Source organism: Canis lupus, chromosome 33, assembly GCF_011100685.1.
Source record: "Canis lupus familiaris isolate Mischka breed German Shepherd chromosome 33, alternate assembly UU_Cfam_GSD_1.0, whole genome shotgun sequence".
In the NCBI taxonomy this organism is placed as follows: domain Eukaryota; kingdom Metazoa; phylum Chordata; class Mammalia; order Carnivora; family Canidae; genus Canis; species Canis lupus.
In genome coordinates this window covers 9,046,529-9,073,545 of record NC_049254.1, presented here as the reverse complement: position 1 = coordinate 9,073,545, position 27,017 = coordinate 9,046,529, and the positions used below count along the sequence as shown (strand labels likewise).

Sequence of the window (27,017 nt, the reverse complement as noted above, 5' to 3'; positions counted from 1 at the left end):
CAGAAGAGTTTTTACTTTTTTACAAGTATTATACTGCTAAGTCATTTGCAAATGATGTGACTCAGCTGTGGTTTAGTCATGAATCATCACATTTTTCCTCCTAAAATTGCTTCAAAAAGTATTTTTTTTCCTTTGGTTTGTATAGTTGCTTTTTTATGCTTGTTAGTGCAACATTGTACCTAAAGTCAACTATATTTATTTTAGACTTTTTCTTCAACTTTTAAGAAACATTATTACTATGATACTATTTCAGACTTAATCTTTCTGTATTTGCTCAGAAGACACTAATATTTAGGTATAATTCAAATTCACAAAGTCATCTTCATTTTCCATTTCCACAGAGAAGAAAACTGATACATTTATATTACAAAAATAAGACCACAGTTCAACTTGAAATAATCCACATACATGGAGATCACATAGCCAATTAAAGTCATCATTTTTTATAAATAAAATTTTCTTAAGTATATTTACTAGCTTCCAGAACACATAGAAATAAACAATTGGATGAATCCAAATTAGGCACAACTTTTCCTTTCCAAAGAATGAGAATAGTAGCTATATAATGTAACTTTTCATCATTCTTATGGATTAAAAATAAAAAACTCTGCATATGAAATAGGAAGATATGACCACTAATGGTTATAAAACAATACTTAGTCTGAAATTCTGCAATAAAATTACATATGGACAGCTAAATGTTAGTGTTCCAAACAATTATAATAAGTATGATTTTGGATCAATAAGTGAAAGAAAGGAAATCCATTTTTTTCTAGTGTAAATTACTAGGATTTTTTTCCTTGTTACTACCACACAATTGACTATATTCCCTAGGCTGTACTTTTCACTTTGTGACTTATTTATTTTAAAACTGGAGGCTTACATAAATTACTAGTTTGGTAATATCCTGTAACATGGCACCATATTACAACCATGTTAAAAAAATAGTTGGGGGGCAGTGAGAATCTTCTATTTTGTACATTAATGATGGATGTATGTCATCGACATTTGTCAAAATCCACAAAATGTATATGAAGAGTGAAACCAAATATACTATCGATTTCAGTTAATATACCAATGCAGGTTCATCAATTGTAACAAATATACACCAAAATCAAGTTGTAAATAATAGAGGAAATCCAGGTCAGTTTTTCTGTAAACCTAAAACTGTTCTAAAAAGTCGTCTGTTCATTTAAAAATGTATTTTGTGGAGAAATTGTCAAATTTCATTACATAATTGTTCAGTAAATAACTTTTAAAATTCAATTAATTTTAATTCAATCATCAGTGACACCTTTATTGCAAACTGGGTAAAAATTAGATGTGTTTATTCTGTTTTCTGAATTATAGTCTTACAATCTATTCTCGTCAGGGCTCTTAGGATGTTGAATCTTATCAAATATAAAGCACAAGACATAAAAAAAAAAAAAACATGTTTTGACACTACCTATTTCCTTTACTGTCTGATATCAAACAATTGGTTACCTTTTTACCATAGAATTAAAATCTTAAGGCTATCACCAAATCATAGGCTTTTATTTAGCGTTAAGATTCTAGAAAGTTTTTGAAGGATTATGCCTAGTCATAAAAAAAGAATACTATTTCTAATTATAAAGGAAAGACCCTCAGAGCAAAGCTCTCCCCAAATCTGCACTTCTAAATTTTTATTTTCTGCTTTTCCAGTAAGAGAATAGTTTAATTTCACACACACACACACACAAAAGGCGTCAATCAATGCCATGTGGGCATATTTTTTTTTTCTTTTTTAGAATGAGGAAGTATCATCTTTGTTTCACTCAAATATAACAAATACTGAATCCAAACCAGTCACCTCAATTCTACCCCAGGGACCTTACACATGTAAATCAACAGATAGGAATTTTCCAATTTAAAAATATTGCTCAAAACAATAATAACTATCTGGCCATATTGGGAATGAATATTGTCACGTATTTGCTGAGTATTGTGGAACCAAGTAACTTGGCAGTTTCTCCTTGCAGAAGAAAGTTTAGAAATGACAGAAAGGCAATCTTCATTCCAACACATTTTAATTTGTTGTTTAGAACTCAGTGGTGTCAGACTACACACTTATAAACATGATTTTTTTAAATGCCTTTGGAAAATGTCCTACTACAATATTTATAGCTCATTATATTCAAAGTATAAAGCACTGACTTTTAAATCAGTTGCATGAATTATAACTCAGTGCCATGATGACATGAATAATAATGTAAAAATCAGATTCATAATTTACAAAAATGTTGGTTGATAGATTGAAAAATTGATATTTAAATCAGGCATTTAAAATGTATGAATAAAAATTTTTAATCAACATGAAAATATCATTTGGGGGATTAATGTTAGAGTTATAAATAGAAATCCATGTATTTTTCACGTTTTGCTGCCACTGTCGATATTTACATGACAAGAGTTTAGACAATACCATGTAGTCGACCCAAATTATTTCAAATGTGATAGAATTATCATCAGCCAAAGCCCATATGGAAAACATTAACACATTCATCACCAAGGAAAGCATCATTTGGACTCTTCCTATCTTTTTATCACAAAAATATTACTTCCAAATTCTTGACCCTATGGCTACATACACATGTGTGCAAATAAATATATACATAAAAATGTAGATAGACATTTGGAGTAGCTATGTAGAATCACATTTACAAATAAAATCTAAGTCATTTATCAACTTTTAGAAAGTAATAGTTTTTAGTATATTTATCACTAAGATATAAAAAAATGCTAGTAAGATGCATAAATGCTACCAAAGTATAACAGGGTTAATGTGGCTCTTGGTAGCCTTTCATATAAAATCCACCCACATAAATGGCTCCTCAGAACGGTACAAGAGAACATGACATCCTTCACCTATCAACTCACATTATAAAGGAGCAGATTCAAAGTGCTGACAAATGTACCATTGTTCTCTCTCACAGAAATAGCCGCTGAGGACCTAAAACAGATTTAGAGAAAGGAAAGCACTGATGAGATTCTAAATTAAAAGTTTCAGTTATACATTAATGTTGGATTTAAGGCACTAAAACTCTTGAGTAAGCTTGACATACTTTTTAACTAGGCCCGGAATACGCACACTATTTAAATCACTGAACAGATAAATAATCAAAAAGCAAGAGAGACCACATAAAGACAGACTGTTCTTTATGGTCTTTTTCTTTACAAAGGCATCTTTCCATTTTGCATTACATATATGAGACTTTTTAAAGAAGAACGTCATTCCAATAGCATTGGAATCTGAAACAGACACGCTTTCATCAATCCCATTAGACGTTTCATGAGATCAGGGATTTTTGTTTTACTTTGTTCATTGGTAGAACATTGCATGGCACATAGTAGAAGTATGATAACTATTTATTGAATAAATGAATGAATTTCCATGTACACGGCATCTCAAGAATGTGTTTACTGAGGAAGAGAGGGGAGCAGACTAATCCATGACACCCTAATGACTCACTTCCCTCTACACCTGCATTGTTTTGACTCCAAGCCTTTCTTGCTTTCCCAGCCTTGCTTTTCTCCCAGGTATTTATCATCATTGTGCCATCACAACCAGCTGTGATCATTTTTTTTAACTGAAACAGAATGTGGCCTCTACATTCACTCATGACTGAGATTAAACAATAACTACGCCTTTGTGAAAGCAAATTCTAGCACCGAGGAGAGAAAGTTTTTACTCAGCTACCCCATCTTTTCAAAACTATTTGACAAATCCAGATGACTATGTTGTAATGTGAATAGAGCCCTGTCTTGGAATAGGTACTTTGGGAAAAATAAATGAATGCATGACTATAAACAAAAGGCTGTGGCCTCAGCGCATATCTGAAGCTCTTTGGCTCTGAGTGTTGCCACCGCTCTTTGGGAACCATCGGCACCTGTGCTGTGTCTGCAGCAAGAGGCATGCAGTCCTCAGATTCTGAGGCAGCAGAGTCCAACCACTGAGAGCAGATGGCAGAGACTGAAGCCAAACAGGACATAACAATGCAGTAGCTGTTCTATGCACTGGAAACGGAACAGCTCTTCTGGACTGCATAAGTACACAGAGTTCTGAGCTTCTTGGGCAATTCTGAAGGGTGTGAGGAAAATCCCAGGTAGACATCCAACCAGTTTGAGCCAGCTTTAATTTTGGGGGAAATATATATATATATTTGATCTGTTGATATGGGTCATAACAATGTTGGATAGATGATAGATGATAGATAGATAGATAGATACAAGACTTATTATGGTTTCCATTACTTTGAGTTTGGCTATTCTCAACAAACCCTGCTATCTTTATAAGTCTCTTGAAGATTAAAAAAAAAAATGACCCAAACATAAACACAGAATGTGAAAGCAAGGATAGAATGTGAACTTACGAGGCAAGCTGGGTATTATTAACCAGGTATTCCAGTGGGTAACTACAACTAAATTTGTAAAGAAGCCCAGGTAGATAGCTGATGATTGTTGGTGGGTCTGGAGTATCAATGTATCCCGAAATATTTCCTATTTGTACTGAAGTTGTATTTCCATAAGCACTGACTCCAGGAATTGTGGATACCTGTTAGAATAGTAGATCAAGTTCAGAGATTTAATAGCTACCTATAAATCTAGGCATTTCGTATGCAAAATAAAACATTAGACCACATTAGTTCTAGGGTCTGTTTCAACTGCAGCATGCCATAGCTTTGAGATTGTATACAAAATAAAGCTATTTATAAGTGATTATATGTGTCTTTTAAATGAAACTTCATATTCACCGAAGACACTTTATTCACATTTCACAAATAAGAAAGGAGAGAGATTACATGTTCAGAGTGCTACAACAAGTAATTCAAAAATGTTCATGAGTAAGGTCCAAATTCTGTGGCTTGTCTTAAAAGATTCCTGTTAATCTGATCTTGTTTTTGACTTTGGCTTCGTATCTTTGGACTCGTGCTCTTGGTTAATAATGTCCCAGCTGTAGGACCCTTCTTGTGACTTTGCACATGCTCCCTCTGCCTCTTTCTCCCCCACTTCACCATGACATGTCCTGCTTCTCCCCTGGATCTCATGTTCCCTAGGAAAACTCCTGACGTATGTAGTGCACATTTGCATCATAGGAGTCACAGTGCATAAGCAGTCTGCTGAACCAGCAGTCCCTTTCCATGTAATCAGAGCTCTTTGTGGGTAGTGACTCCACTTAGCCTTGTTTTCTTTGGCACGGTCATCACCACACAGTGACACCAGCATCTTGGGAACCCTGAGATAAATTCTGAACAAATGAATCAAGGCCATAAATTTTCTAAGAGTCAATCTGAGGGCCTTACTCTGTGGTACATGTATGGAGACTCTTCTTTCTTTCCAGGGCAATAGTTCATAGATGGGTTTCAGAGGGATCATGAACTCCCAGAAGTTATATCAAAATATTGTCCATATGTGTATTTTCCCGAGACTGATTAGGTTTCATTGGATTCTTCAATCCCACTAAAATTTAAGAACCATCATTTTGGGAATAGTCAATAATGTTCTCGAGTTTCATAACACCGTAGAGCCTCCCATTATGTCAAAGGCAGTATGACTCTCAATAAATACTTTTAGCAGATATTATGGAAAACTGTAATACTTACTTTCAATAATAGAATAAGCTTTTTGCATAAACTTATAAGCACATGGGCAAAGCTGAGGCAATTTCTAACTAATTTTTGAGCAGAGCTAGAATCATTACAAACGAAAACATGTTTTTATTCTAATCCAATGATGTAATAGTCTACTTAACTTTTCCTATGTAGGATTGTCCTTGGAGCAGACTCCAAAGCTGGTGACGTCCATGCCAAAAATGAAAAAAATAAGCGCATCTTCCCCTTCCTCCCACACTTCCCTGACTGGCTAACTAAATATACTAACTCTGTGAAAACAAAACAAACAACACACACACACACATACGTATATAGCCATTTTTATATCCAAATTATTCAGATTTTTTTTAGATTTTTAAAAAATAAATAGCATGTGCACATGCGAATGCATGTACACACACACACACACACAAACACACACACAGATGCTTTGCCTGGCATCACTCCTGAATTGTTTTCTTGGCAGCAGGGCAAGACTTAAATCCAAAGAAGAAAGTGCCATGAAGGAGAGATCGATCCCAAGGTATGGTGGGAGGAGGGAAAACTTGGCTCTCCATTTAGGCTCCTCCTTCCACCAGGAAACACAGACATGTAATAAGCAGCCTGCGTCACTCTCCCTCAGGCCCACCTCATAACCTCTTTGCGCACAACTCAGAGAGATAAACAAATGTTTTTAATAAAAAGAGTCAACAATACTTATGCTACAGGCTTGGAAATGGTCAGGGGCACAATATTCTAAATGCCCTCTGGGAAAAGATAAAGAAGGAGATCAAAGAAATCTTTCTCCTGTCTGCCATCTCCCATCCAGTCTTAGAAATCCTTCCCTTAGAGAAATTAAGCCTTCCCTTTTAATTTCAAACAATAATTTTTGAAGAGGAAGAGCCAGTTTCTCCACATTCACTGGGCTAAGTGGTAATGCTCATGGTCTCCTTTTTGCCTGTGTTAGGATTTACCCATAAGATTATATTTAAACAAGCAAAATGAAAAACAGAACTCAATGAATTTCAGTGTAACACCCCTCAAATAACAATATTTATACTTGAGTTAATTTTAATTCCTGGGAGAATCAATTTCTTATTCAATTCCTTTTCTTCTTTTTTCCTTTTTTCTTTCTTTCTTTCTTTCTTTCTTTCTTTCTTTCTTTCTTTCTTTCTTCTTTCTTTCTTTCTTTCTTTCTTTCCTTCTTCTTTTTTTTTTTGGTGCTCAATGCAAGCATAAATAAATGAATAGCATAGATTAGTGGTTCTCATTCAGGGTGGAAATGTTTGAAGCAGTATTTTGATTTTCACAATGACTAGAGAGGTTTCCTTTTTTGAACAATATATTGGGATTTCATGAGTAAGTTTGGGTATGAAAAACATTTGGAAATTCAAAGGACAGTCCCACATGGCGAAGAATATCACACTGGAAATGCTAACAGCCCTCTTCTTTTTTTTTTTTTTTTTAATTTTTTTTTAATTTTTATTTATTTGTGATAGTCACAGAGAGAGAGAGAGAATGAGGCAGAGACACAGGCAGAGGGAGAAGCAGGCTCCATGCACCGGGAGCCCGACGTGGGATTCGATCCCGGGTCTCCAGGATCGCGCCCTGGGCCAAAGGCAGGCGCCAAACCGCTGCGCCACCCAGGGATCCCTAACAGCCCTCTTCCACAAAACATTGCTGTGGGTCATTCATCCCATGGTAAAACTTGGAACCTGGAAGATTCTGAGTTTCCCATTCTATATTCCATCTTTCTTTCTGAATGAGGTCACTAAGAAGCAACGGGCCAAGGGATCATTGCCAAACTCACCAGAACAAACAAATTTTGTATGATAAGATAGTTCCATAAAAAGCATGAGAAGCATAGCTAATGATAAGCTGTAGGGGCCTACTCATCAATGTCACTCACACAACTAATGCTGTTTAGAAGAGCACAGCTGAACTCATGCCCCTCAACTGCTCAGCTACAGTAAGCAGAACCATTACTGGGAAATAAAATTGTATGTCTGAAGCCTCCAACAGGCAAAGGAAGTGACCTGTTCAGTTTTATTGGAGTTTTTTCTTGAAAGATAGACTGGGTTTCTGATTACTTCATGAAATGGGGAGACTTTTTGTCGTGACCCCAAACCCAGCACATAATTTCACACTTGTCTTACCACTAAGTTGTTTCCACAGCCCTCCAAGGTGCTGAGATTGATGATGAAAATGACCACTGCGGGGAAGGTGTTGTTATTGATGAACCCCCTGCAGTGGGAGTCTCCATGCCTTCCATTCAGTGCCAGATCGGTTTCAGAATAACCCGAGAACAGCACGGTGCAAAAATTAATCTTCATTGTAATGGCCTGCACCCCACAGTAAACACTGATGTCTCTTTCAGCTGAAACAAAAAAATATATATATATAAAAAAAAAACAGTCACAAAAGCACAGCACAGGGTACAAGAATAACTATAACATCTTCTAATGTATTTACTCATCCTTCTAGTCTGTTTAACTGATTCCTATAGTTAAATGTACTATAATCCATCGCTAAAGTTGTTAAGAAAAGTAGCCAGGAAAAATAGTCCTAGATTTAGTTGTTAAGGAGTTAGAAAATATCTCTGTTTCTTTGTGTCTGGTATACTGTGGACGTGCATTAAATGTCAGTTGAGTATTACAGATGATTAGAGAATCTAGTGGGGAAAAAATCAGGTTACAGAGAAAATTCAGAGCTAGAGTAACTGAATTATTTAGATAACCTGTCCAGAGTAGTGAGACTCACTACAAATGATGCATCTTCCCAAGTGTAAGGAAGAAGCAGTTAAAAATCCACTGTAAGCCGTATTGCTGAGCACTTTGGTATTTTGTAAGCCATCTCATCCAGGATGGAGAAACAGAAGCTGTCCATCAGAATTCCATTTTATTTTGCCTATATTAAATTTACTCTACAGAGAAAGGAATGAAAACAAATGTGCTGATACTACAAAAAAAGAGGCATAGCCTGCTCTAAGAAAATTTTGCTAATGACTATGCCAAAATAAAAGGAATGAACTCGACGTGGAAATTTAAAATAACATTTTCACAGCTTCCTTAACTATTCCATGAGTTATCAGTGATGGGATCCATTCTAGGTCAATAAAGGTGAGTGTGTGTATACACACAAGCTTTTCATATCTTTATTTAGTTATTTTTCTATATGTAATGAGAAAAATATTTGTAGCAAATGGAGAGGTTGGTTGGGAGGCAATGTCCCAGGGGCAGAAGCTTTTACTTTTACTGTTTTTGGTAACTGTTATAAGCTGAATCATGTCCTGCTCCCCTCATAAAAAAAAAAAAAAAATACACTGAAATCCTAACCCCCGGTCTCTCAGAATGTGACCTTATTTGGAAATATGGTCATTGTAGATGTAATTAGTTTGGCTGAGGTCACGCTGGAATACGGTGGGTTTCTAATTCCACATGACTCGTGTCCTTATAAAGGAATGCCATGTGAAGACACAGTTGGAGCCACACATCTACAAGCCCAAGAATGCCAAAGATGGCCTGTGAAGCACCAGAAGCTCGAAAGAGGCAAGGAAGGATTCTTCTACCCAGAGTGTCAAGGGAACATGGCCCTGCTGACACCTTGATTTTGAACTTCTAGCCTCTAGAACTCGGAGGCAATAAATTTCTGCTGTTTTAAGTCACCCTTCTTGTGGCATTTTGTCGTGGCAGCATTAGGAAATTAATACAGTAACCTAACCACTTTTTAACATCCCATCTTACCGCTTAGATAAAGAATCAAAAACAAGCATCAGGTTGTCAAAACGTGGACACAAACAAAACAAAAACCGACTGAACTATTTGGAGAAATAAACTCTTTTCTTCAAAACAGGAAAAACAAGCACACTAAAATAAATGTTTAGTAAAGGAGATGATGTTCACCTAAGTAATAAATAGTAATAAATGTCATTTTATTTGCTTAAGTACTTCAAATCTAATCTAAGGGTAACAGTGTTCAACAGCATGTTTCTTTGGAGTATTCACTCTGCATACTGATTTTTGCTGGCAAAGTGAGTCATATTTTGAGAATGTGAATACGTAAAAATGAAAATTTCGGTTTGGGTATGACCTTAAACTCATTACAAAAAGAAAGAAAGTCTTTCTCATGGTTAAAGATGGAGAGAAAGATGGAAAATCTTTTTTAAAGCCAAAAGGCAAATACTAGGATAGTTATTATAGAAAACTCAAGCAATATTCCCTTCATAGGTAGAATTCAATATTAAGTACATAGGAAATAATAAATCCTACTTAAAATTGGGTGAATATCTCTATTAGCTTTTAGCAACATTAGCTGTTTAAATTAGCAACCGTAACTTTTAAAGATGTTCTTTACTAAAATAATAGAGTTTATTTTAATAAATGTTTGTCCACAAACTCCAAATTAGATCTTATATTTATTGATTGTTCTGCATTGACATGCTATTCCTTGGCTCGTGCCACTGTCATCTCTAACCCTAGAATATTAGGTTAGCTTTTCCTAACTGGTTCCTTTATTTATACTTTTAACCCTCTCTAATCAGTATAGCTATTAATACATGAATCCAATCATGTCACCTCCGCTCGGGTCTTCAACAGCTATTCATTTCACTTATGCCAAAATTCTAAATCTTGAACCAGGTCCTCAAGACTCTCCATGACCTGCCATTCCCCTTAACCACTGTATTCACATCTCTCTACCAACCCCTTACTCCCTACCTTTGTTTCACTAAATTTCTTTCAAGTTCTTTGAAGGCATCATACTGAGCGATGAAAGCCAGAATAGTTGCTACCCCCTGGGGTAAAATTGTTTAAAATAGAGGAAACAAGGAAATATATGGGGTGATAACAATGGTATTTGATCTGGGCAGTAGTTACATGACTGCATATATGAGTCAAAATTGCAAAGCTCTCTCCTTAAAATCAGTGTAAATATATAAAATTATTTTATATAAACGATTCCTCAACAAAATGCTGTGAACGTTTTAAAAAGCCTAACATAGATTTGCAAAGGGCCTTTAATCCGTGCTCTTTGCTCTGTTGAGGCTGCTCTTCCTACCCCTACTCCTCCTGGTCTGGTTAACTCCTATTCATTCTTCAGGTCTCAAATTTCATTGTCCTCTCCCCAAAGACTTTCCTGATCCCAAATCTAAATCATGCCACCCCATTATGCTGTCATATTGCCTTAGAATCATGTATATATTTGTGTATTTTTCTATCTGTCTTCTCTATAACCTGGAAGTCCCAGAAGGCAGGAAGCTATAGCAGTCGTTGATATATTTAATTATTAACTAAGTAGTTATTTTACCATATGAAGTGTTGGAACAATAGACTGCACTGAAGATTTACAAAGCAGTGGTATTTGTTCTCGAGTACATCATAGTCCATAAGAGGAGATAGGTGTGGCCCAGTTTGACAGAAAGACTGGGCAGAGAGCTATGGGGTGGTACAGAAAGCACACCCCACCCAGACCAGCTGGTTAGGAACAGTCTCCTGGAGAAGATGCCATTGACGTGAGTTTTGAAGCATCAGTAGAGTTAGCAATTTAAAGGAGTGGAAATTTTATAACACAGAGGGGAGCATGAGTAAAGACACAAGTGTGAAATAAGCTCAGGCTTGGCTGAGAGCTGGACAGTTCTGTTTTCACGAGAATGTAGGATACAAAGAAGAAAATGGGAGAAAATGAGGCCAAGTGGCAAACACCGTGGCAAAATCATAGGAAGCCTTTTCAGACAGGAAGGCTTTTCGGTCTCTGTAAGGTAACAAAATACCTACCTCAGCCTCGGATCAAATTCTTAGTTACCCATGAGTTTACTAAGAACTCTCTCTCTGTCCAGTGGAATCGAGACTTGGTATCACTGCATTACTTGGACCATCACAAACGTATAGAAGTGAATACGTACCATTAAATATGTTACAAAGGAGAATTATCATTCTCCTTAATTTAAGCCAACTAAAGCCTTCAGCTTCTTTACCTTTGTTTGAGAGGAATTAATGGATACTTAAAATAGCTTCATAAATGGCAAAGATTACTTTGTTCAGATGTAGAGCTCTCTCTAGTTTTCTGCCTCTAACCGAAGACTTGTAACTCCTGAAATGGAAATGAATTTGCTACAAGCTGATCCCGCTAGGAGATATGATAACAAGCTAAAGGCTTTTTGCAGTGGAAGAAAAGAAATCTGTTCAAATCCACCCATAACCCAGTTTTCTTAAGACTTTTCACTATCCCTTCTGAGAAACACAGTTTTTTTCCTGGTTGTAGATACTAAAGACATCCATTCAGCACAACTTTTCCATTTGTGAGGCTTTGAGGAGGGAGAAAAGAGACTTTTAAGTTGCCAAAGGGCAATTTCTGCCAAAAGAAGAGATTTTTTTTTTTTTTTCAGAGCTAGTAAATAACGGTCGCTCTCAACAACTAAATTTTGTTGAGCCTTTTTAGTGTCCAATCTCTGGTCTGAATTGCTCTATCCTTTTGAACAACACCTGAGTATTAAACAACTCAATGTGGACAAGTTAAAAACAAAATCAAGAAATAAATAACTTTAGATTTTTGGCTTTTAGTTTTGTTTAAATATACTAAGCATGTTTATAATGACAGGCCAGCTTACAGAGTTTATGCGCAGTTATACTGCCAAAATAGCTATTTTTTCCCCCTGACATTTTAAAGATTTATTTATTTGAGAGTGAGAGTGGCATGGAATGGAGAAGGGCACTGGGAGCAGGGAGAGAGTCCAAAACAGACTCCACGCTGAGGACGGAGCCCAATGTGGGGCTCAATCCTTTGACCCCAAGATCACAACAGCAGCCAAAACCATGAGTCGGATGCCCAACCAACTGTACCACCCAGGTGCCCCTCCTCTGATATTTTAACCAATCTAAGCTTTTCATAAGAATTAAAAATACATAGTATTAAATCAATTTCAGGTAAAAATAAAGAAATGCTCTGCACTTCTCTCACCTACCAATCAGGCCATGAGTTTGTCTCACCTTTCCTTAAACTATGCAAATTTTAAATATCCTGCCACACTACCAGCCATCTATCTCACCACATATTTAAAAATGTGTCCAGATTAGGAGTTTATAGAGTATTGTTACCATATAAGTGGGAGTAAAGAAGAGATGAATCCAATTCTATATATATGAATAAAAACCTCATTCTACTTCTTCATTCTCAATAAGTTCCATTCCTAGAACATCTTAACTATACTTTTCTCTTTAGACACAATTACTGACAATATATTTGTTGCATATCATTCATATATCTGCAAGTATATCTAATTTTATTCTTTTTTTCAACTATTCCACACTCAACTAGCTTAAATCCAGTGGCATCCAGATGACACTAAAGATCCTGCGCTTTTGATAGACTGAACGATCTCCATTTCATCTCGATACTGTTACATTTGAAACCTACATTTACTTTCCTTAACATCAGAATATTTATTTTAACATTTTCTAATTATTACCTGGAATAATAAGAGCACAGAGCAATACATTATTCAAATAATTTGCATACACATATTCTATGATACAAACGGTAACACCCCCAAAAAATTGGGTTCAGCCCCACAGAGCAGTGGCTCAAAATATTCTTTTACCACTCATCTGAAAATGTAAAAATCTCCACATGAATATCAGGAATTCTGGGATCAATGCATAATATAAAAAAAGAGAAAAAATGTGATGTACACATGAGTTTAAAACAAAATCACTGGGGGATCTCTGGGTGGCTCAGCGGTTTGGCTCCTGCCTTTGGCCAAGGATGCGATCCTGGAGTCCTGGGATCGAGTCCCGTGTCAGGATCCCGGCATGGAGCCTGCTTCTCCTTCCTCCTGTGTCTCTGCCTCTCTCTTTCTGTCTCTATATCTATCATGAATAAATAAATAAATAAATATTTTTTAAAAGATAAAAGTAAAATAAATAAAACAAAATCAGGCCATCAGTTTTATACAACCCAGAGGCTACTGTTCCTATTTATTTTCAAGATCTAGACTATATGCTGCTTCATGTCAACAAAGTATTTTTTAAAACTACATATATATATATATGTTACATGTCAGTCTTTTTGCTAGACTCCAAAGATAAAGGCTTTAGTAACATTCCTTTACTTCAAGATGCTCATGTTCAATTAGAGGAAGCAGAAAAACTAGACAATTATAATACAGCCTGATAAAAACATGAAAGAGGTGTATATACCATGTTGTATACAACCATGCCTCTGTAAGGGAGAGGTGTTTGGAAGGGATTGTGGAGAAGAAATAAAATCATTCCAGGGCATTAGGCTGCTGTCAGAGGAGCTTGTGGCTCTTGATCTTAGGGTCATGAGTTTGAGCCCCATGTTGTGTAAAGGATTACATACATATATACGTGGAAACGAAATCATTCTAATGGACAAAATTGATAAGAAATTGATTAGATGATAGCAGGAAGAGAGAGAGTCAAACTGATAACTCAAATTTCCAGCTTTGGTGGGTGACTTGATCATTCCCTGAGATAAGGAATAAAGGCATGAATAAAGAGGATGAGCTCAGTTTTTGAGAGGCTGAGATATATATGGGACATTCAAGCAGAAGTGTAGAAAAGATGGTCATAAATACGAATCTAATATTTGGGGGATACAAAAGAGCAAAAAGTATAAATGTGAGAATCACCAAATACTCAATGTATCACAAATAAATGGTAATAATGGATGAAATACCCATGATAGTATTCAGATAAGAAGAGAAATAAGCTGAGAATAGAAAAATAATATCTAAGTTGTCCATTAATGAGATTTTCCCTCATTTCCCAATGGAAGGTAATAATTTGTGCTCTGTTGTATCTCTTTGACTGTGAGGCTACCACACTGCTTACATTGTATCTGGGAATGGATATTTGTTCTCCCAGTAGATTATGAAGTCATTGGAAGCTCTGGATATTCCCAGGTGCCTAGTGAATACACAGCAAATGTCTATTAAAGCATATTTAATTCAATTCCTTCACAAACAGCATACATGGTTTCTAATTTATACCAATAAGTTCCAAGATTCACAAAGAAAATATATGTGCAATTAATATGGTTTCATCTTGACTATTCATCCGGAACTCATATTTCCTATCTGTACTCTGCCAAGTGCCCGAGATGATTCCTGTTTTTAGAGTTTTAGACAGACATCAATATCTTTAATGTCACATATTTTCTGACTTCCAATTGACAAAATTCAACCCATTAAATAATATCAAATGAATAGATTTTTTCTTTTTTTTTTTAGTTGCTTAACCTTTCAAAATACATTAGTCTTGGTAACTAATTATTTTGCCTCATTACTAATAATGATTTTTAAAAATTATTTTCCCTTTACAGTGATAGATTTTTTTGAAACCTATTGTCATTAATAGCAAGCAAGTGCATGACAGCCACCTGGGGTTGACACAAAGCTAGCAAGACATCATGAGTACCATGCTCGATACAGCACTTCTTATGCTTCATGGTGCATATGCATTAGCAGATAATCTTATTGAGGTGCAGATTCTGATTCAGTAGATCTTGGTGGGAGGTGGGCTGATTTGTGTGTTTCTCACAAGCCCCCAGGTGACGCCAATGTTGCAAGTCTCTTAGCTGAACTGCTTAGTCACACCTATCTACTTCTGGCAGAAGCTAACCCTTAGGGTAGACTCTATCTGGTAGGATTAAGTACTCCCACCAAATAGCTATTTGTATGATTTACATGTTAACAAGAATGAGAAGTTGGGATGAAAGGGATGAAAGAAAAGGAAAGAGAGAGGAGGAGGAGGAGAAAGAATCATGAAGGAGATGAATGTATGCCTAACTCCTTTCCTTCTCTGAGGAACTAACTGGTTTCGAATCTCATAAAAGAGGGCTAATAAAAAGCTTTGTGAGCTTGAGTCCAAATAAATCTATTTTAGTACTAAGGTGACCGTGGGTGAAACAAAGTTGGGAATAGGTTTGATCTTTTCCTACCCCCATCTCTCCCCCATTGCATAAACCAAGCAGTTTAATAACTGGAGTAGCACCTCAAATGGCAAGTACACTTTGGACACTCTCCCAAAACCAAAGGAGACATGGGGTGGGGTGGGTATCTGTTGTGAGTAGAGGGAGGCTCTGTGCAGGTCAGATGCAGATATAGGTAATCCTGTGACTATGACTGCACCTCGATTCATGGGCTGGATTACAAGTCCTTCAAAGTAGCATTGGGTTGAAACTGAGAGTATGAACCAAAACCTATTAAATATAATAGGAAGAGGCTTTTTTAAAAGATTTTATTTATTCTTGAGAGACACCGAGAGAGGCAGAGACACAGGCAGAGGGAGAAGCAGGCTCCCCGCAGGGAGCCCGATGTGGGACTGGATCCCAGGTCCCCAGGATCACAACCTAAGCTAAAGGCAGGCCCTCAACCACTGAGTTAGCCCTGCCATCCCAGGAGGAGCTTTCTCTATATGCTGAAGAGTACACTGCTTTGTAGTGATATAGTAATCTCACCTGGAAAGAATTTACTTCCTGACCCCCAATAAACATTCCAAAACTAATTTATACCATTTTTAGCAGATTATGAGTAATTTATACATCATTTCCATTTCTATCTCTGTAAAATGAGAGTAGAAATACTTGGCATATATCATATATATGCCATATAATAATTTAAATATATATATAAAATGCTATATAAACTTAAAATTGCTTAGAGAACAGATGCTATGTTCACTGTTTTAACTCATTTTTTTAAGTTACTTTTCCTCTCAACAAGATTTTATACCATGTTGAGATTTGGGTGCTAAAAGAGCAAGAAATCCTAAAGGGGTATTGATATTTCATCCACACAAAGAACCAGCAGCTGATGGAGAATTTAAGGTGGATTAGGAATTTAAGTTTCCTTTCTACATGGAACAAGTTTCCTTGCCACCTTGGTTTTCCACATCTGTTTCTCGTTAGCAAATACAAGCTGTTGTTTCTAGGGCTGCAGGAAATTCATATGTGGTCTGAGGCAAATTTTGCAGACTTCTCCTCCCACTAGCTGTTCTACAGTCTTTGGAACCAGAAGAGATTGGTCATCTTTTTCAGGCAGGAAAAGGCCTATGGGTTTCACTTATACAAGCAGAGGAAGTGAAAAATTCGTGCAATAAAGAACTTCTTTACTGAAATAAAGAAGGGTATGGACTCGTGGTACCTGCTGACTAATTGCTCTTCCTGCCATTGTATTTTATCACCAAGATTAACCAGAAGTGATCAGCAATCGCTGCCTCATCTGGTCTAGTAATGGCGATCACAAGCTCAAAGCAGAAGGCAGGCATCCTCTGGACAATTTGGACACCAAAACACTACTGCTATGTAGGAAGGCAGGAGAGTTGGCCCTTCTTATCACAGAAAGGCCAAAACATATTTCCTTGAATAATTATTCCATTATCCACTCTTACTTTGAGCACAGCATAATGCAATGGTTAAGCAAAGCCTAACACAAGATTAGAGAGTTCATTTGGCTTGACCCACCCATAAATTCAATTAAATTGGTGATTCTTAATTTTATTTCCTGTGGAACACTGTTGTTTACTGAAATATTAATAAGTATTACTGGAAAAAATACCTCCTTAGTCAAGCAAGTATCCAAAAGGCTAAACATGTTTTTCTACTATGTGATTTTTCAGATGTTTTAATGTGGCTATTCCCATTTTGATTATTTTAAACTTAGTATTCTAAATTCACTTTAAGGCATCATGGCTTGATGGAAAGAGCCTGAGTTTTATATCTCTGTCAATGTCTAGCTTTGCAACATTAAACAGACGCTAATCCTCAATTTCCCCGTTGTAAAATGATGTTATAAGATTTTACACTTTTGTCGTAAGAAATACAAGAAAGAATTAGTAATGTGGGTATCACTCAATACATGGAACCCATTGTTTTCTTCCCTTATAAGTGTTATTTTAAATAGGATGCAAATGACAGGTTGTGTAACACTGACTTATATTCAGTTTCCCATGAGTGCTTAGTTCACTATAAGACAGTGTCAAGTCACGGAGTTTCTGGTGCCATAAACCTAATCTTTCCTTGATTGTGCCTTTATCATTAAAGACTTCTCAGAGGCTAAACCTTATATGCTACCATCTTCCCAAAAAGGGAGGTAGTTCCAAAGGTATTTGTCAGTCACAAAGGCCAAAGGCATTTATCCAGATATTTAATTTAGGCCAAATAATTCTGTGATACTCTAAACGTCAACTATGGTTTGAATTTCATTCTGGGAAGAGCACCACCATAATGTCAGTGGGGTATAAGTCTGTTCCTTGCTATCAGCTTAGATAGCCAAGAGTTAACTACCTTTAACATTAAATTGTGTCCCTTTAAATTTAAAACGAATTAGACCATGGCAGTTCCCTTGGCCCAAGGATAAATGCCATGGAAATTAAAGAAAATAGTTCTAATGTCATGAAACAGCAAAGGTCAGATAGGGTGAGATGATTACTTTCATCATTATTAACATTACTTTGCATTTAGATAGAGCCTCTCCTTTGCCAGACTCATTCTCATTCTATCCCATTGCTTAGTATCTGAGCAGCTTGTGGAGCTCCTGATGACATCAAAGGTGATCCTGATGTGGAAGAGAAGCCACAAGTCAAGAGGGGAGTGAGCAATTAACCTTCATGCTTTATTTGCTCACACTGGTCTTCTGCAAATGACCTACAAAAATGGGCTTACTTGAAAATAATACCCATTAAAGCCTCTCTTGGGACTTCGGAGTTATATCTAGATCTTAGATTTTTTTCTTAAACAGATTTTACATTGCAACAATATGTGTGTGCGTGCATGTGCATGTACATTTGGAAAGTCTGGATATTTGTTATCTAATCCAGACAGTACAAAAAGTGCTAACATGTATAAGGACAAATACAAATTAAAAATAGAAGGTCTAATTCTCCATGTTTAAAATAAGGGAGGAAATTTCTCCTTCCTTTTTCTTAAATCATTTACATCAGAGAACTTGTAATTCTAAGTACTTTCTCATCTCCTTAAGACATGTATAAATCCTTTAAAAACTAGATAGGCCTTCTGTCAGCTTTATAACCCAGCAATTTTTTTTTTTTCGAGGATCTGGAAACCATCTCTTGGAAAGGTAAACCTCCAGGAAAGTAGCACCCCTCTGTCACGGGTTCCTTGGGAGGGTAGGAGCCTAACTTCTGAGGGAGCGTGGCTCCAAATTACAAAAGTATTTCCTTTTGTAAACATACAAGTTTATTTTTCCTCTAGATAAAGTCAATATGCTAACACAGATGGTCATCCCAATTACCAGGTATATTTAGAATGAACTATATGTGACAAATGGTGCTGTCAAGTCCTCTTATTTGAGGACAAGTTATTGTTTATCTTGAAAACATATGTAATGGGTTGCATCTGCTTAGCTATGTAAGAGTAAGATTTCTTTCTGTCTTTATAATCTCTTGATGGATTGATTATGATAAGCCTCACATTCTGCTTTAATGCTCACTCAATGATAAGTGCTTTCATCTCTACTCTCCTGGTGGAGAGCATTTCCAAATTGGGAGATGGGTTTGTTTTTAATTTTATTCCCCTAACGCATGACTATGCTTTTAATTAGAATAATGGACTAAAGAAAATAATAGTATATACCATGTCAGTTGTTCCTAACCATAAATGTGAATTAGCCTTATCTGCAGGGCTTAAAATACTGACTCCCAGCACCACTATTACAGATTTGGACACTACATATTTGGGGTAAAACAGTAGAGTTAACAGTTTTGGGGAGTTTTAACAACTCTCCCAGATGATTTTGATGCAGGTGGTCGGTGGGCACCATTACAAATAAATGTTTTAACATAATTTTTAAATTTCCCATATGAAAAATACTTCTCTATCCTATCCTAGTCACTTCCTGGTTCATTTACATATTTGATTTACCTTTACAAATAAGTAAGTACAACATCAGATAGATCCTCTCTGCTGAGCAATCTTTCTACATTTGGCCTCCTTTTCCACACATAACAGGGGAAGGCTTGACTACCCTCCCCAGGACCTGACCAGACCCCTGGGCCCTCATTCTCCTGAGGGCCTCTGCCTCCCTTGTCACAATGAGCGTCCCTCAACTTCTCTGCCTATGTCTTATTTCTCCCTCTCTCTGAAATCAAAGAAAGAGCTATCAGTTTTTGGAGGTTAGCACCTCCACCTCTGCCTTTGCTCTCCTCCATCTTTTCTTTCCTCATCACATCAAGTTTTTCTTTATTGGTATTCCCAATCTCTGAATACTTTCCCTTTATTCACGTATACTAAATTGTCTCTAATTCTCTAATCCGTAAATTCTCTCTTCTCATTTAAACTGCTGGCAAAGGGATCCCTGGGTGGCGCAGCGGTTTGGCGCCTGCCTTTGGCCCAGGGCGCGATCCCGGAGATCCGGGATCGAATCCCACATCAGGCTCCCGGTGCATGGAGCCTGCTTCTCCCTCTGCCTGTGTCTCTGCCTCTCTCTCTCTCACTGTGTGCCTATCATAAATAAATAAATAAAAAAAAAAAAAAAAAAATTAAACTGCTGGCACAGGTTGCTCCTCTTTCCTTCACTACCAACCATATCTAAAGTAGTAGTCTGTTTTCCCACCTTCTATTTTCCTGTCCCCTTCCCTCATTACTTACTCAGCGTTCAGGGATTTAGCCCCTACACAACTATTTTCTGTTTCAACCTCTCTCCCCAGACCAAGATCCATACTGGATAGAGACTGCCATTATAAATTCTAGAAGCTCCTCAAATTCACTTTTTCCAAACCCAAAGTTTCTTTCTAAAACATGCAAGTGCACTATACTTTTGGTGTCAGTTGGCAGTATCGCTATCCAGTTATCCGAGTTCAAAAAATCATCTAAGACATGGTCATCATCTACTCTTTCACCTCCCCAGCTGAACAAATTCTCCAGCTCTGTTGTGTCCACCACAAAAAATATCTCTTAAGAACGGTCTCCTTTTGCTGCTCCCACTGACACTGCTTTCATCACATTTCTCTCTGCCTCTGGTTTCTTCTAACTCGAATCTATCTTTCACTTTCCCCAATGTTGGCTTTCTAAAATAAAACATGACCAGGTCAGATCCTTAAAAGAATATGTTTAATAGGACACAATGGCTCTTTGTTGCCTACAAAATAAAGACAAAATACTTCACACAAATAACTCACAAAATCTTCCTGGCAAAACAACTGAACCTGAATTTACTCAAGCCTCTCACCCTAATTAGTTTACAGAGTATACAGGAAAAGAGGAACATGTTAAAGGACACATCAGAGCTGCATCAGCCAGATTCAAAGGTAGAATTCCACAAAACAAATGACCATATTACTTAAAAATATGAGGAGTATTTTAGAAAAGCAAGGGACAGAGATAAACTGTTATAAATTAAAATAGACTGACACATGTCAGTCTAACAAATGCATCATGTGGATGTTTTAGAGGCAACTTGGCTGAGTATTAGATGATGTATTAAAGAATTACCATTAAGTTTATTAGATATATACATGAAGTGTAAATATTTTAAGTACTTTTCCATCAGATACACATTCTGAAGCATGAATAATGAATTTACTTTAAATTATTCCAGAGAGGGGGGTGATGATAAGAAGAGAGAGATGAAGCAAAATGTATGTGCTGAAAACTGATGAAGCTGGATGATCAGTACAAATGCTTTTTACTAGTCTCTACTTTTAGATATATTTGAATTTTCCATAACAAAAAAAAAAATTCTTAACCCTCCTTTGTGGTATCAAAATCATTAACAACCCTGCCTTAGAACACCTGGCTCGACTTACCTTTAGACATTTCCCCATCCTGACCTCCAGGTCATACTTAACCTGCCAAGCACTTGTGTGCTAGGTTGGGCTCCTGAATACATTCCTAAATACTTGGATCTTTATTCTGGAGCAATCCAGATTACCTCTCTTCAGGTGAATTAGAAATCCCACATCAACACCATAATTACCTACGGAATACTCTGTACAAGTGTGTTGTTGCTCTGGTATGCTCTGAACAAAGGAGTACCGGCAGGTTTGAAAATGTAAAACATGACAAAGTATATCAATTTGCATGACAAACTTGGAAAAGTGGTTTCAGATTGTCTAATCTTTATTTTGTAAATGTTTAACTGTGATTCTATAACTTTAGCTGATATAAAATGATGAATACTTAAATGAAACATTGAATTACTTCTCATTGAGTGCATATTTTAGGAACCTGTAGGACATGCCCATCAATGTGGTGAAAAACTCCTGTCACAATATTGATGGTTGCCATGCCATACATTCTCAAGTTGACCTGTGTACTTTTGTAATGACCGACATGCCATTGAAATAATATTTTTGAGTATACACAATATTTCACAATTATTTTCTCAAGTATTATTCCTAAGTAAATCTATTAGCATATAGGGCAGTTTTGAAAGTCCGAATTAACTTATGAGGAAGAAAAGGGCATCAATTAGGCAAATTTTGATGAAATTAGCCTCTACCAATTCTATCACCCAATAGCCAATATTTTTCACATTTGTGAGCAGCCATTATAATAATATTAACTATGATGAACACTTTGTATGCTAATGTGGATATAAATTACAACTCCAGAAAAATGTCTTTTGTCATTTGCCATTTGTTAATATCCACTTAATGTAGATGGATATCCCCTCCCTCCATTTTCCATATGTATTCAAGTGCCTTACTATTCAAACACAATCACTCTTTCCAGATACAATTAGAGAAAAGACTAGGTTCAGACTTACCAGGAAATCTACTGTGGAGGTTGGCATCACAGTTGTAGCCATTAAACTGAGCAGACCCCAGAAGCACTCCAATTGTTAGAAGCAACAGCAACCATATTCGTTCCATTGCAAAACCTAGAAAAGAGTTCTTATCATGTGTACATCACCAGCCTTCACTCTTTCTTGCTGGAAAGACTGAGGCTGATCTGAACTCACTGTTGGGTGGGCTGGCAGGCTGCATCCATGCAGGCAAAGCTCATTTAAAGCCTAAGGATTATGAGAAATAATTATCAGCAACAAGACAGAAGTTTCAGTTATGATATTTGAAAATTATTTCCATTCTTTGGCATCAGTTTGGTAAGGGTGACAAATCCAGACTTTTGTAGTGGAAGAACTAAATGAAAGTCATAAAATTTGCAAAGAAAGTGTATTATAAATAAGAAGAACTCAAACCAAATATTTACCATATTAGAACAGCATAGCTAGACAAACTGACCAATGTAGAGACAACTCTATACTTTAAAATACCAATATCTATAAATTAAGAGGGATTTAACACTTGATACTTGATTCTCAAAGAATTTTCCATAGTCTATATGGCTTAATAATGTCAGGAAAAATTTTCCCTTATCAAATAAATTCCAGACTAGTGCTACTTCTCAAAATCAGTAGTTTGTATATATTTTGTTGTTGTTGTTTTCAGGAAACACAGGGATAAAGCAAAAGGAAGAATAGAAAAATACTATGTGTGGACTTACATCATGATTCCACCAATGACTCTTCATTGGTGGGTAAAATAGGACTGATACAGATAAATGAACACCGTGCATTCTTAGGCGAAAGTAACGGAAAACGATTTTTTATGTTGTCATCATGTGTTGAACAAATAAATATGAACTGACTTTGATAATTAAACACCAGTCAGTCTGGTGCTTAATATTTTTTTCTCCTGGATGCCCCATTTTTGGCCAGATCTTCCAGAGCACCCAACTGAGGCTCAGGGCAGTTTGTGCACTGAAAAAAATCTTTTGGGTTGGTGGTTTTGGTCTGTGTGCAAAAAGCAAAAAGAAAATAAAACTGTAAATGGTTTGCTCAAATAATTTAGTGCATTTTAAAAGCTTGGGGTTTGGGGGGTGATATTTTAGCTGCCCTTAAAGATCTGCCCTTAGATGATTAATCAAGTCTTTAGCAAAAGGAAGGAAATACATCTTGCTTTTTTGAACCATCATTTTAGTATAACAAGTTTATGGTGAACAAAGTCACTTTGGTAAGGATGTGGGAAAGGAAGGCATGAGTTTACTCTTAAAAATAGATTGAAAAATATTAATTCAACAGGAGCTTCCTTCCTTCAGCATTATAGCATACTACTCAGGCACCAACCTCATGACTTTTAGGAGAACAGCCATATGTCTGGTTACTTCTAATTCCCTAAGACATTGGGTCAACTAAAAGTTCACACAAATGGCTGACCCAGACCCTGGGCTCTCTTGGCCCCATCTATAAATACCATCATTGTCTAGCTCCTCAAGACATTTCAAAGAAGTATTAAGTGTTAAGAAAGCCTTGCTCTTTTGGAGTCTTGGAAATATTGGTAGGAAAGAGAGCAACTTGTTTCTGAGCAGTACATCCTATCCCGCACAAACTTAGATATGCCCTGCCATGCCCTTCTCAGGATGGGTCCCCATGATTCCCACAAGGCATTGGAGACTCTAGACTCACATTGTTGTCTTCTAATCTAGAAAAATCTTCCATCTCTTGGGATTCAGGGAGTCAGGAATTTTCATCAATGAATGATTTTTATTCTGAAACACTTTCTAGCTTTTATATTCTTTCACAGAAGAAAAATAACACTTACCGAGTGGACACTATTTACAAAGAAGGCACTGTGAGCCAGATCATTTGCTATTATTTCTCATTCATATGTCTTAAAATAATTGGATGAGACTGGAATTATTACTCCATGTGCAGAGAGGGACAAATAAGTCTCAGGAAGTTTAAGTAGCATAGAAAATAAGTGGAGAAACCAGAATTCAACTCCAGGTCTTTCTGGTAATGTTTACTGCACACACTACCTATCATCTATTATTAAATAAATTATTTTGGTTGCTATTTACCATCAGTTGCTTTTCTTTAAATTTATTAATTATTAGATTTTTTGAGAGAGAGAGAAAGCATGAGCAGGGAGAGGGGCAAAAGGAGAGGGAGAAAGAATCTTAAGCAAGCTTCACCCCAACATGGAGCCCAACACAGGGTTTATTTTATCACCCTGAGATCATGACCTGAGCTGAAGAGTCCAGCCCTTAACCAACCGAGCTACCCAGGTACCCTATGAATTAATAGATCTTTAATAGATCTTTTCATCTGAAATGGATAAACAAATTCTTATATAGTTGATGCAATCTGATTAAAAGATGTATTTTATAATATGGGCATTATGAGGGAGAAAATTATTTTTTAAAAATAGAGAAAAGGCCCTAATTGGGAAAACTGTGAGAATTATTACTATAGACTAAATAGGACACATCCATGTTTAGCAAAAATGGATGACAAATTCATGCTATTTGAAACAGCCTACCAATAGAGGTGGCAAAGTCTTAGCTTTACAACTTTTTAAAATTTTATTATCTATTTTTTAAATTTTAAGCTTTACAACTTTTAGATCAGATTTGAGGTTCTCCAAAAGAGGTAGCCTCTCTCCCCTACAGTTTAAATAAGACTCACAGTACTGTTGTGAAGATTAAAACTCCTAATAAATATTTTTGATGAAATAATTTTTGATCATATTGGCATATATGGACTCAACCCTTCCCTAATAATTCTCTAGATTTGTTATTTGAAAATCAAGATGATGGTCACAATACTATAAACTATAGGTGCATAAAAACCATAGCATAGTCTGGACATACAGAAGACACTGAAATATCAGTTTCAGGGTCACCACATATTGATGTGAAAGTTGTACTTTAACAGGTAGATCCAATAAAAACAGTGACAGGGCTTGTGCTTTGGCTAAGCCACATGCTCCAGAGCTAGATTGCTCAACATAAAGATGTTCCATGAGCTACTGGAAGCTCTGATTAGTTGAATGACATTATTCTATTTATAATGGCATTTGTACTGATCTGTGTGTTAATATTAAGGTACATTAAGCCGGAGATTTTGAAAGGACATCTACATCTCCTGTTTAGGTATCCACATTTTGATCCCTAAAAGACTTATCAAGAGAGACTTATCATTGAGAGACTATAGTCCAACTGCACATTAAAACAAAATGATGTACTATTAACTTGTAACCTTCCCACCCTCAATCCCATCTCATCATTTCCTCTGCACACAGTAACCCTGGACATCACCAACTCACAGAAGCAAGCTTAGTAATGCTGTCTTGCCACAGTTCCTAAAGTTCTTTCCTGAAATGGTATTACCTGATATTTGGGACTATTTTGAGATACATTCAAATAGTAACTTTGAGTACTCAAATAGTATCTTTACATTCATTAAAGCATAAGGTCCTGTTTGCTCAGGCTCCCTGGCTCCTAGACAAGTATAATTCTATGGTATGGCAAGTATAATTCTGTACTCCAGTCCTCTGCCTAAAAAAGCTTAGTTGAGCTTCACATCACAAAGTAGAACCTGATTCCTATCATCCACTCTGATGTGACATAAGGTGCTTGCTGTCCCATCATGGCTCCAACAAACTGCTTGAGCAAAGGCATTTCCCATCTTCTCCACCATAACTAAATGCAGCAACCAATGCCCCAACATTGGTGATGACAACGGTGTGCAGGACTGCCTAACACAGCCAATAATCCAAAACATTAATACTAAGTTCTTAGATAACACAAACCTTGAAGATAAGTGTGCACAAGGTTTTTGTACCTGCTTCTTAGCTTAGTATCTTCATAAATTTAAATTGTGGGGATAAAAGAGGGAGAGGAGAATTACACGAACAACACTGAATTTTAAGAAATTTAGAGGTGTTAATTTTAAAAAAGAGACACTCGTATCTTTTAAGCTGGTATTAATAGGCTCTGTGTTGTATACATAACAATACAAAGGAAATCATGGGCTGAGTGATTTGCTGTCAAATATATCCATATTTCTCTATTAATTTTTCTTTTTAGAATGGTATCTTCTTCCAAAATAGAAATTCTGATTTATTTGCTTAAGATTGACCATGAGTCAGAAAAATGTAATTTCATTTTCAGTTCTCATTCAATTTTCTAATGTTTATAACAGTGTTTATAAGCTCTGTCATAAACACTGTTCTCTAATTTTGCATATTCAATTATCATTTTTTGACCTTCTTTTCATTGAGATCTGCCATGTGCCAGGAACTGTGCTGTATTTAATATTGAACTACTAACACAAATTTTTTTTTTTAACCCATGTTACAAATGTAGAAACTGGAGCCTAAGGTTTTTCATTGACTTGCTCAGGGTCACAGATCTAGTAAATGACAGAATAGAATTCAAAACCAAGCTTTACCCTTGGAATTATTACACTGTTCTGTCTGATTTTACTGGTTTGTGCAAATAAATAAAATTAATGCTCTGATAATTTTCAGAAAGTAAATTATATTAATAACATGCATAACATAATGGCTTGAACTAAACAGTTCTGATGATTGAGGCAAAAAATACCTTTAATATCTACATAATTGCCATGACTATTTCACCTAGGCA

The 27,017-nt window shown here is 36.3% G+C and overlaps 1 protein-coding gene across 16 annotated transcripts in view; it reads right to left on the bottom strand.

Annotated features, from left to right (window-relative positions):
• The window catches only part of ZPLD1 (zona pellucida like domain containing 1), an 80,329-nt gene that overhangs the window by 21,678 nt on the left and 31,634 nt on the right, over positions 1-27,017 (bottom strand). For 11 of the 16 annotated variants that reach the window (XR_005383221.1, XM_038582694.1, XM_038582695.1 and 8 more), the window contains 5 exons: positions 22,549-22,599; positions 22,354-22,467; positions 7,766-7,986; positions 4,392-4,573; positions 2,899-2,971 (listed from right to left, as the gene is read on the bottom strand). Coding sequence is in view for 15 of the 16 variants with exons in the window: in XM_038582694.1 (XP_038438622.1) it covers positions 2,899-2,971; positions 4,392-4,573; positions 7,766-7,986; positions 22,354-22,467; positions 22,549-22,573 (615 nt within the window). In the remaining variant the exon portion in view is untranslated. The remainder of the gene's footprint in view (positions 1-2,898; positions 2,972-4,391; positions 4,574-7,765; positions 7,987-22,353; positions 22,468-22,548; positions 22,600-27,017) is intronic. The other 5 variants (XM_038582703.1, XM_038582704.1, XM_038582705.1 and 2 more) reach the window with 2 other exon arrangements.